The 12,749-nt window shown below is 33.6% G+C and overlaps 1 protein-coding gene across 4 annotated transcripts; it reads left to right on the top strand.

The window, feature by feature from the left end:
- The first annotated feature begins 5,997 nt into the window (after nt 1-5,997).
- LOC122319106 (calcium-dependent protein kinase 16) lies at nt 5,998-12,601 on the top strand. 4 transcript variants are annotated; one of them, XM_043137011.1, is made up of 13 exons: nt 6,431-6,573; nt 6,645-6,759; nt 7,351-7,481; nt 7,685-7,726; nt 7,920-8,031; nt 8,230-8,308; nt 8,474-8,643; nt 8,928-9,054; nt 9,335-9,450; nt 9,536-9,643; nt 11,015-11,077; nt 11,234-11,407; nt 12,044-12,601. In XM_043137011.1, exons 2-13 carry the CDS (start codon nt 6,757-6,759, stop codon nt 12,239-12,241), a joined length of 1,323 nt encoding a protein of 440 aa, XP_042992945.1. In that variant the 5' UTR covers nt 6,431-6,573; nt 6,645-6,756; the 3' UTR covers nt 12,242-12,601. The 4 variants fall into 4 exon arrangements, with proteins under 4 accessions (XP_042992944.1, XP_042992945.1, XP_042992946.1 ...); XM_043137010.1 differs by lacking the exon at nt 6,645-6,759 and having other exon boundaries at nt 5,998-6,573; XM_043137012.1 differs by lacking the exon at nt 6,645-6,759 and having other exon boundaries at nt 6,434-6,573; nt 7,322-7,481.
- The last annotated feature ends 148 nt before the right edge of the window (nt 12,602-12,749 follow it).

Genomic DNA, 12,749 nt, shown 5'->3' with positions numbered 1-12,749 from the left:
CTCTAGCCCCTTTACGCGCCACCATGTACCACCACCTCAAGGTGTGTGTATCTCGACCAACAGGGTATAATTTCTATACCTTTTTCCCTCGATGATTGATTTTATCTTGAAGTTAATTAATATTGTAAACTGTTGTTTGGTGCACTGTGTTAGTAATTGTGAAGGTGTTGTGGATGTACTGTGTTGTGATTTGTGATTGAAGTTGTGGTGATATGAAGTTGTGTTGTGAAGTGTGTGCCAGGATTTTGTAGTTTGAAGTGTTGGGCACTTTGTGTTGATTTGAGGCATCTGGTTCCACCTCTAGCCAGCCCCTAAATTTTGAAATAACCCCTATTTCCCTATCTCTTAGATTAATAATTACACTTGATTAAATGATGTTATATTTGAATGCTTGGACATAGGCAAACTGTGTTCTACTTGGTTGGAATTGTATTGAGCCATGATGAATTGAACATGCGTTCACATATTTTATATGGATTTAGAACCATCATGAAATATTCAGCCAATTTAGTACAGTGGACTTGATTTCATTGCATTTCTAGTTTTTTTTTAATCAACTTACAGCGTGAATTTATGGCTTCAATTCTAGATTCTTTGTATTACTTCTCTGATGTTTTAAGTTATACAAAAACGCCAGAAGATTTGAATCCGTTCAAGCCATTTTAGATCAACCAAACTAGGTGGGTACGTTTTTTTCAATTGTAAGGACTGGGGTAAGGGCCTGTGGACTGAGGTTTAGCCAGGAGAGATAAGTCATCAAATTCAAACCTTTTTTTTTTCCTCAATTGGCCAATATGATGAGATTCCGTTTCCTTGTGCAACTATATATGCTAACTTCAATGGTTGGTGCGGAATATAAGAACATGATGTCTCATTGACAGTGCCAAACCAACTGATCATTAATTAGGGCAAACGTACATGACCATATGCATTCATGAAATTAACTAGGCGTGATTCTGATCTATATATTTCTCTTTGTATTGTTTTCCTCTCAGTTTTTTAGTTTTTATAAATTATATAATTGATGTTAGATTGTTTATAATAATGGTATATATGTTCACTACTTAGTGTTATACTCACTGCTTCTTTGAGATTCTTTTTCTTTCAGCTCTACTCAAGTGCACAAGCTTTTGGAAATACTTCTCACATTTACACTGTTTTCAGTCTATGAAAGCCTGTTGGAACTTCCCACATATGCATTGTTTTCTAGTATGTAAATATTTCTTGGAATTTGTATGTTTTCTCCATGTTCTTGCTGGAACTTGTATGTTTTCTCCTTGTTCTTGTTGGACAAATTTTCAGCATGTAAATGCTTGCTTGAACTTGCTATGTTCTCTCTAATGTAAGAAATACTACCACCATTATTAGTATTATTATTTTTTATTTAAAGATCACTTGTAAAAAAAAAATAGTTAGTTTAATTTAAAAAAATCATTTCCCCCTTGTGTTGGATGTGGTTGGAAGGGATGCCTACATGTGGGTTTGGCGTATTAATATTAAATTTATGGTGTTGGACGAATCAGTTTAGTGTATTTGTAATATATTGTGACATTGTCCACATTCTTTTATGTATTTTAGGTATAAGGTTGTAATACTATATTACTAGTAATTTTTTTTTTTCCATTTTGGTTACGTTAAAGACTATTTCCGGCAAGCAATTTCTGTCACAAAAGAATATTTATAGCGAATTTACTAATTACAAATAAGTATTTTTCGAGTTTAAAATCGCCTCAAATACTCATCTCTAACTTTTTCTGGTGACATCAAAATCATCGAAAAACATTTATGATGCTAGTTAACCATGGTTAGCCAGTTTTAGCGAATAAATTTTACATTTTTTACGACGGGAAATATTGTTGAAAAAATTCATTTCCAGCAAAAATATGGACTAAATGGGCAAAAATTCTCATGGGAAAAAGGCCGACTCAATACTTTTTCTTACGGAAAATACATGTTATAAGAGAAAAATCCACAGCTTTTCTTCACAAATATTGGTGAATCTTAAGAAGAAGCTCATCATAGATTACTAAAATTCGTACAGAAATTTGCGAAGAGTTTGATCAACTAAACACAAGTACAGGATGCTGTGTTCCTTGCAAAACTTTTGGCAAAAGCACTGTAAGGATCACCTCCGTGCTCGAAAGGACAATAACATGACTGCAAAAGCTGTAGAAAATTGACAAAAAACGCATTCTTTTATAAAAGTTTACTAGTTTATTGCCAAACATATCTAATGAAACTTTAAAAATACTAAAATACATGAAAAAGTCTAACAACACAAAAAACAGAACCATAAGGACAAAAAACATAAAACTTAATATAAATGAAGAAAAAAATTGAGGACTATAACATCACATTCTAGGGCCAGAGGAGAGGGTCCAGTGAGTGAAGTGGGCAGATAAGGGTAGATGCAGAAATGAGAGAGAGCTGGGACCGTGTGAAGTGGGTAAGGACCAACCCTATCTCTCTGTGTGGATGGAACCAGAGCTTATTGCCTCGAGAGTAGTACTACATATATCACACGTGGAGATTTTGATAGTGGTTTGTTTTTTCTTTAATAATTAAAAAAATATTTTTTTTTAATGATGTTGTAAATTTTTTTTAAAAATATTTAAAAATATAAAAAAATACATAAAAAAAAAAGCAAAGAAAAAAGTTACACCGTCGGAATCTCCTATGCGTGGATAATGAGCCACTCAATATATAAAGATATTACGTAAAAATAAATTGAGAAACTGACGGATTTTGTACGATCCGTTTTAGATTTAATTTATGATAAGAATAACTTTACATTTTGATTTGCTACATCATGTTACGTCATTTTATGAATATATTTTTATATAATCTCTTTGTAGTTATAATATTTCTCTTATCTTAAGACTCAAATGATATTGACACGTATAATCCACTTATGAGTTATTGTATGTTGAGTTTCAAAATATAAATAAAAATAAATCTATTTATAAGCAACTTAATCAACATACCAAACAAATTATTGAAGTGAAAACATATCACATTAACTTACATAAAACAATGGTAGTACTTTTCCTTTACTGTTTTTTATAAATATAATGGATCTCGTAATAAGTGGTGTGTTACTCATGTTGTGAAAGACACACACATACCAACAATAGCAACTGAAGTAAACAAGCACATGATCAACCAAACACACGATACACAACTTACGTGGTTTGAAAATTTGCCTACGTCTATAGAGCTATATAAATCTTATTAATTATAGAAGATTACAATTACTTAATCTCAACTCACTCTCTCTAGGGCTTGTGCTCTCTCACAAAATATACACTCACTTGATTATTGTTTTCTCTAAAAATATGCTGAAAATTGTACACAATAAATCAAATATTACATATTTATAGAAAATGGTGCTAGAAATCCTAATTGGGCAAAAATGTATCCTTTACTTGAGTGGTGTGTCGAGCACATCTCGAGCTAACAACCAATGATCATTGGCTTGAGCGAACACTAAGGTTTGTGTCTCGCTCGAGTCCATTGTTGCACAAGACATGAGCAAACTCATGGGTTGAGTTTCGCTAGAGCCCACTATCGAGCGCACCTCGATTGAACTTACAGGTCAAGTTTTACTCGAATTCTAAGTCAAGCAACAGTCGAGTGAACTCTCTATTTATTCTTTTTTTGCTCAGAGACCAATCTCTCCAAACAATACATAGGCTAGTAAATAGTATAATTGAAGAATTAAAAGAGTAGGGAATAATAACCTACATTTTTGGATGAAAATACTGTATCTTTTGAGATGAAAGTAGTTATATTATTTTAACTCGGTTTGTTTTTCATTATCTATGTAAAACTAACTTGGTTCTCTCTCTCTCTCTCTCTCTCTCTAAACAAAAACTCTTTTGACTCTCTCTACAAACAACCCAAACCTTCACGAGGGGAGGAGCCGAGCTCCCCTCATTTTGACTTTTCTTAACTGTTGCAAGTATCGTAACGAGGTATTTGTTTGGAACATTCATCCTTTCTTTATCTCTGTTTTTAGTTTAATGTAAATTTATTTATAAAAGAAGTTTGGGAAAACAGAAAGCACCCAACCCTCCATTTTTCTTTAAATAGATGTTTGAATTCTACTTTCTATAGTTATTGTTTAACAATTTTGATATTTTTCTCATGTAGTTGGCTTTTTAGTTTTATATTTTTCAATTTTTAGAATGGTTAATTTATGTTGTTTTATTTTTTTTTTTAGTAGTTCTAAAATTGTCACCTTTTTTTAGTTATTTTATGTTCATTAAATCTTTTTTATATCTTTTTTTGGACAAGTATCATTTCACGTGTAGATTCGAACATCTAGAACATCACGTGACTCAAGTTAGTGGACCATTATAACTCAAACGAGTTATTTACAAAGATGCCATATTTTTTTTTTAGCAAAATACAAAATTTGAACTATTCTTTTTTCAAGTCAGTCTATAAAATATATCATTCACATTATTTAAATAGTAAGATTTGATTTATAATATTTAAATTTTAAATTTTATTTTTAAAATTAAATTTTATCATATAAACACTTTACCACGTGTTATCCACGTGGTCTTATAAATAGAATTTTTTCTAAAATTTATATCCGTTGCCAATCTTAGTCCATATAGCCTTCCATAATAGTCTACTTGCAAACTTTGTTAGAATAAGTAATATTCTCTCCATGTGCGTTGAATGTCTGATAACATTTCATACTTATCCCTTAAGATTATGATAGAGAATGATTCAATCTATATTATTTTATATATCATGATTCAACATTATATTAATTAATTGGTATCACAAAAATGGTCAAACGATTATAGAGTTTTTGTTTTAAAAAAAATTCTGCTACATACAGTTCACTTTTATATATTATTTATATACTTTATTGATGTGATTTGTTAAAATAATTATTTTATATTAAAAAAAATGATACAATCAATCACATTAATAAAATGCGTAAAAAATATATAAAAATGACTTAATATAATTTTTTTTTAAAAAGTCTCATCAAATCATTTTAGGTTTATTCACAAAACTCCTTTTATTCATAAAAGTATAGAGAAAATAATATCTGGATTTATTACCCCAAGTTACTTAGCGTGCACATTGAAGACAACAAAAGATGACGTGGTAAAAGATCAAAGATGACCATTACGTTAGAAAGTAAAAGAACAAGATTTATTCAATCCAAAATATGACAGAACATAAAAATTATATAATAAAAAATTCTAAATTTCTTGTTTATATTTTGAAAAATAATAATTATAGTTGTGAGTTCGTAAGTGTCGTATAATTATTTAAAAAATAAATAAATATGAGACTAACATAAAAAAAAATTAATTTTTTAATAATAGACTGCACTTTTTTCAAAGCGACTATACGACATTTGTGTACTCAACGACTGTATGCAGCATAACTCTTATATTTTTTTTTTGCATAAATTTCATAAATTTTGAATATCCAAGATGAACAAAAAATTGGGAAAAAAATAGAACAAAATTTATTCTAACCCAATAAATAATAAAACCTTAAAATTACCCCAAAAAAAAAAAAAATCCAACTTTCTTCTTTATATTTTTACAAAATTTAATCTTCACCATTTAGAAAATGTGCACACCTTTCTCACTTTCTTTCCTACATTCTTAGAAGGCAAATAATATTTAACACTCCTAATTATTTAACATAGACCTTAAATTATAGAAATTCAATTTACACACCATAAATTATTATAATTTTGAGCATTTGTAGTTTTGTACCATCAATTAATACCTAAATATTGTTATCAATCGCAAGTGACGTGACACATTGATTTATAACTATGATATATTTTTTCCAAAAAAACTACATGATATTTTTAAATATATGATGAAAATTTGAAAAAAAAAATTAATAGATTACGATCAAAATTAAGAATTTTTTATAATTTAATTACATATTAGAAAATAATTCGTGTTCAAAATATAATTAGCTCAAAGTGTCTTTATTTGACCGCCATCTCTTTCCTTTCTTCTTCCTCCTGTGACCCTGTCTGCTCCTCCCTTTCCTATTTTTTTTATCCGCTCCATTCTCTCATTGTCTGTCTCTCTCTGTCAAGGAAAAAATGACTGCTAGTATTTATTGAGACATGTTTCATGGTTTTGATCCGTCAAAACCTCTCATTCTCCCATTATCTCTCTCTACCACCGTTTCCCAATCATGGGTTCTTGCCTTTCTGCCAGCAAAGTCATTGGCTCTAGTAGCAACACCACCGTCAATCACAACCGCAATGAGGGCACCGCGCCCCAGACGAGGACTATCACAACGAAGAAGCAGGAGGATTCGATCCATCAGCGTCAGAGCAAAGCGAACGGGAAGAATTTGCATCAGCTGAAGCCCAAAAACAAGCCAGTCTCGAGGCGGCAAAGCGGGGCGATCCCCTGTGGGAAGCGCACGGATTTCGGGTATGCCAAGGATTTCAACGAACGCTACACGATTGGAAAGTTGTTGGGACACGGACAGTTCGGGTACACCTACGTTGCCACAGACAAGGAGAATGGGGATCGAGTCGCGGTGAAGAGAATTGAAAAGAACAAGGTATATCTATAATCTGGGTTATTGGGATTCTTCTATGTTCTTTATAAATTTTGGTTCTTGTACGTTTATAGGATTTGGATTTCCATTGAGGTGTTGTTTGGCCAAGGGGCGTGGGAGAAATTGCTATAGGAAGTTGGAGGCCTTTTTCTGATCGGGAGCCCAGAGTTTGGTTGTGGATGGGAAATGGTGGGTTTCAGCCCAATATTTCCTTTTCCTTTTGCCATGGATAGCTGGATTCCTTCATTTGGTTTTACGTTGACCTGTCTTTGGGTGATTTTTGTTTTTGTTTGTTAATAGTCTTTTCTGGTGTCTAGGATATCGATCTTCCCATTTATGAAGCTAATCACCAGGGAACATATGTCCGACTCATTGCTCATATGCCTGATGAGGGATAACCTGTTTTAAGCAGTTTTTCTATTCACATTAGTAATAGGTCCAGAACTTACTCTGTTTGATCGCTTCCAAGGGCTAAATCTAAGTATGATAATGAGAACAGCAGTTTGAAAGATGGCTTGTTTTGCATATAGTAAATTCATTGGATTGTTTTGCGAACTTACCTGAACGATTCTCATCTTCTTAAGGTCTATTGGTGTTGAGATAGATACTGTGTATTCGTCCTATTGGGTAAAATGTGGTGTTAGAATTACTAGCGATGCAGGTCGTGGAAACAATATAAGCTTGTATTATCTTTAATCATGCAGAAGTTTTGTCTTCCCTCTATTTTTTTTTATTAAAATCTTTAATGAAGTTTCAGAAAACCCTTGGATCTGGTGGCAGATGGTTCTTCCTATTGCTGTTGAGGATGTGAAGCGAGAGGTCAAGATATTGCAAGCACTTACTGGCCATGAGAATGTGGTTCAGTTTTATAATGCGTTTGAGGATGATTCCTATGTGTATATAGTAATGGAGTAAGTTTAGCTTTTATGAATTTCTTTTTCATTTTGAGCTTCTTTTCAAACCATTCGATTCTTCACTTGCTTGACCTTCTTTTGTAGAGGAAATTTTGCACTTATTTTTTGCTTTTTAACCTCCTTTGTTCTTAATTTTCTTTTTCTGCACCACAATCTGTTCATATCTTCAAATGATGGTTTCTTGTTTTTCCTGCTATCAGGTTATGTGAGGGTGGCGAATTGTTAGATCGGATATTGGCCAAGTAAGAACCCTTTATTAATGGATATAATTCATTAATTCATCAGTTCTGCCAGCAATGGCTGCGATCTACTATGTTTATCTTTTCAACAGTTATAGTTTTACCAATGGCCATCCTATTGCCATTTTATTGTGTTTTTTGTGTTTAGAGTGGTTATTAACAACACTAGTAATTCTGCTTCATTCATTTAACTCAGGAAGGACAGTCGTTATACTGAGAAAGACGCGGCGGTAGTTGTGCGGCAGATGCTCAAAGTTGCAGCTGAATGTCATCTACATGGGCTGGTACACCGAGACATGAAACCAGAGGTATAGCCAGGTTCACTAGAAGGCATGGGTTGTTTAGCTTACTACCTGATCTCTCATGCTGCTAGACTTTCTTTATTTTTTTTCAATTTTTAAAAAAGATATAAATTAAATGCACATAGTAGGTTTCACTATAGCAGTCAACTAGCTAAAGTAGTCACAGTGCTTGACGCTAATTCCCTTAAACTTTGTTGCATGTAGAATTTTCTATTTAAGTCAACTGGAGAGGATTCACCTCTGAAGGCTACGGATTTTGGTTTGTCAGATTTCATTCAACCCGGCAAGTGCTTCTATTACAGTGCTTTTATGATATTGCATCTTTTTTAGTATAGAATTATAATTTTCCAACCATGTGCCTTTCTGTTCTTTTGAAGCTGTAGTTCTTCATGGATTTCTTGCTATTTATGTTTGATACCTCTGATGGCATATAATCCCAAAAATGCAGGAAAGAACTTCCAAGATATTGTTGGTAGTGCTTACTATGTTGCTCCTGAAGTACTAAAACGAAAGTCTGGACCTGAATCAGACGTCTGGAGTATTGGTGTTATTACCTACATTTTGCTCTGTGGGAAGCGCCCCTTTTGGGATAAGACTGAAGATGGTATATTTAAGGAGGTTGAGTACAATCTTCATCTAAATTGTTATTTTCTGCACCTCCAAGTATCTTCCCAATATGTTCCAATCTCCAGCTTTTGTATCAGATGGAAAACTGCACACCGCCCAAAAAAAAATAACTTTTACGGCCTTCCGTTTACCCTAACCTTTAATTGTTATATATTAAAGGATCATTACCATTGTTTAAGCAGTGTCTGGGAAGGGAAGATCATCGCTGTGTGACTTAGTTTTTACCATTTTTCTAATATGACTGTTTTCTCATTTAACTGTCTTAATATTTGCAGGTGTTACGAAAGAAACCTGATTTTCGCCGCAAACCATGGCTGAGCATAAGCAATAGTGCTAAAGATTTTGTAAAAAAGCTACTGGTGAAGGATCCTAGGGCAAGATTAACTGCTGCTCAGGCTCTATGTATGTACCATGACTCTTTAGTGAAAATCAATGTTGAATATTTTTGGCATATTGGAAATATGGCTGATGTAATTACAAATATTTTGATGTGTGGCTTTGAGTAAATTCCTTTTGTTTCCTTCCTATCTCTAAATTATAGTGACCAAGGCCAATAGTCAGACTGTGTTATGTATGACCTCTTTTTCTTCTCATAGAAACTATAAGGAAAAAAGAGATTAAAAAAAGAAAAATCATTAGAAGGGGGGAGGTTAACTTTTGTGATTGGTTTCAAAATTTCCAGCACACCCGTGGGTTAGAGAGGGAGGAGATGCATCGGAGATCCCTGTGGATATATCTGTTCTAAGTAACATGCGACAATTTGTAAAATACAATCGTTTGAAACAGTTCGCATTAAGGGTGAGATAATTTCATTTAAAAAGGTTCTTTTATTTTAGAAGACAAGTTTTTTTCTTCCTGTCTCTGAAAATTGACTCCCTTGCAGGCACTGGCTAGTACACTTGACGAAGAGGAGCTTTCTGATCTTAAAGATCAATTTGCTGCAATTGATGTGGATAAAAATGGTTCTATTAGTCTAGAAGAAATGAGACAGGTAAAACTTATCCTTCACATAAAATGTTTGAAATTCGACTGGAATGGCCAAAATTTTCTGTACCAGTTCAGTAACTGGTACTCTTTACCAATTTTTTCATTTGGCTCTCGGCTTGGATGTTTTGAACTGTTATGGGCATTTCACCAATTGCGGCCATTGTGGATTTATATTTTGGCGTGGAATGTGAGACGCTTTCTGAGCTGAGAATATTAAAGGAGAATTTTTTTTTTTATCAAAAGTATCTGAGACGCTTTTATCTGAGCTGTTTGACAGTTTTGGTTTTGGTATCCTACAAGATTTCTGCATCATAAAGCCTGTGCATTAGACAGCCCACCTCAAAGCGTAATATACAGCTCACGTACCACAACAAGATCTCATGTTTAACCCTTTCTTATTTTGGTTTACGCTATATTCTATCTTTTTGAGATTTTTGATCAATAATGCTACAACATTTTATGATCGTGCAAATTTGGAAGAAGCCCCCTCTGCCACATGGTCTTCTGGCTATTTTCAACAGCTCTCCTTTAAGGAGATTTAAGGCATTGCTTTTTTTTAAACAAAAGTTTAAAAGATACAGAAAGAGAAGATATGAAGAATGAAAAAAGGAAAAAAAATGATGGGATAGATAATGAAATATTTTTTTTTTGATAAATAAAAGATAATGAAATATTTTGTGCCATTTTTATGAATAATATAACGACAAAACCTTATGCATAGTTCTTTAGGCACGTGTGCTAAAATTTATTGCAGAATATTCCCAAAACTAAGCTTTCTGTTTCAATAATAATAAGATAGAAACAATTTCCATAGGACTTAAGGTGGCTGAACCCTGAAGAATGGTAATTTCTTGTATGACATTTACTTATCAAAAAAAAAAAAAAACAATCTTGTACAACATTATTCATAGGCATCAGTTGCTCAGGATTTGGAGAAGTAAAGGCTCTTGGATTGATACTCAAATCTGATGAGCTATATTATTCTATTTAATGTTTTTTCATTTTTTTTTCAATAATGTATTAGATTTGAAGACTTGGAGTTGGGAAGTATAAATTTTTTATTTTTGTTTGATGAAATGAGATATTGTTTAATTTATTAAGCATGAATTTGTCACACAAGCACGCACGCGCGTATATACATATACATACATACATATGTGCATACATAGATACATACATGCATACATATACATATACTGGTTGTTCTAAAATGGTACACTGATACCAAAATATTCTGTTGCAGTGCTTGAAACTACAATAGTCTCCGGAACATAATCCAAAACTTTGCTTTTCTATCAGCTTGGTTTACATGAAATTGTACTTTGTCTGCTTGCGTGTTATTGTTTTGGTCCTAACTAGAATTGTTTTCATGCAGGCCCTTGCTAAAGATCTCCCTTGGAAGCTGAAAGACTCACGTGTCTTAGAGATTTTGCAAGCGGTGAGCTTTCCCCTCTACAAATTGAAAATGAGACTATCAGGACACTCTAACGAGTCTAACCGACCTTCAGCTGTCCAGCATATACACATAATTTTTCTTGAACTTTGGCTTGTGATTACATTTAGTTTTTATTATAATGGTCTCTATATAATACAGATTGACAGCAACACGGATGGCCTTGTTGATTTCACTGAGTTTGTAGCAGCTACACTACATGTGGATCAAATGGAAGAGCATGACTCTGAGAAGTGGCAGGAGCGGTCTCAAGCTGCTTTCGAGAAATTCGACATAGATAAAGATGGCTTTATTACTCCGGAGGAACTGAGACTGGTGAGTGTTATATCTTTGGATCAAAAGCCCACTCTCTCATTTTTGCTGACACCCTTCCCTCATGTACAAGAGAGACCACATGAAAAGAAAGAGTTGATCCCCATTTTTTTGGTCTAATGACAAGAATGGGGTTCATTCCTCCTTCCTGAGCGATTTTCACTATTACCTTTGGGAAAATCAGACCCCCTTCCCCCAAAGAGTACTAGAATTTTGGCAGTTCTGGTCTTGTAGTGCGCTTAAGTTTGCACAAAATGAACAGTGATTCCTATACTCATTGATTAAATTTTCTGAACTAGATGGTGAACATTGGGAAACCAAGTGATTCTTACAGTTTAGCATTGATTTTGGGTGAAATCTAGTTTAGACCCTCATCTTTTGATGTTATACCGTGGTTTGATCCTCAAAAGGCTTCACTTTCAGTACCCAAGTATCCGTGCACTCATGCAGTCGTGCTGAATTGGTTATGATAAAATCCTAGCACAGAGTACATATATAAAAGTGGAAAAAAAATTCCTTGAACACTTGTTTGGGGTGTGCTTACTGATGTTCTATATTTGAGCTATATATTTTCATTAATCATTGTTATTCAGCAATACAAAGATATTCCACTACTGAAATTGCTTGGTTGCTTTGTAGCACACGGGTTTAAGAGGTTCCATTGACCCACTTCTTGAGGAGACTGATATTGACAAAGATGGGAAAATAAGTTTGGTAGAATTCCGTAGACTTCTAAAAACTGCAAGCATTAGATCGCGAAGTGTGGCTAGCCCTACTGCTAGTCGGAGTTCCCAAAGAAATAGATCCAAACTGAGTTTTGAACATCGAGAGAAATGATAAGAGGCCAAGATGGGTGGAGTTCCTTTCCTCTTATTTCATCTACTTTAATCCTAGAGATGTCCTCGATTACTTCTATAACCACTCCTGCGGGTCCTTCTTTGAAGTCAAGTGATTATAGGAATCTGGATAGGATTTTGAATACCTTACAGCCCGGATCTTCGATTTAGAGTTGGTGTGGATCTGAATGGAAGATGACTCCAGGTATGATGGTCATGCTTGTGTACGTCCCTTTCGAGTATGAGGGTTCCTTGTCATGCCCTCCAGATTGTAATGTGACTATAAATGAACTCTTGATGGAAATTCGGGATTTCAATTCATTTATGCTTATAATATGTTCTTAGAAGTAATTTCTTCCAATTTATTTGCAGGAATTTCTTACAACTTTTTCCATCTTATTTGATTATCAATTCTTATAATCCAGCTTCCATGTTGTGTTTGTGTGTGAACTTTGATTAAGTAATGGCGTTGGTATTGGGGATTTACATGAACTCTCATGTTCTGTTCT

Source organism: Carya illinoinensis, chromosome 8, assembly GCF_018687715.1.
Source record: "Carya illinoinensis cultivar Pawnee chromosome 8, C.illinoinensisPawnee_v1, whole genome shotgun sequence".
Lineage (NCBI taxonomy): Eukaryota > Viridiplantae > Streptophyta > Magnoliopsida > Fagales > Juglandaceae > Carya > Carya illinoinensis.
Note: the sequence above shows the minus strand (reverse complement) of the source record. Positions and strands in the feature narration are given on the sequence as shown.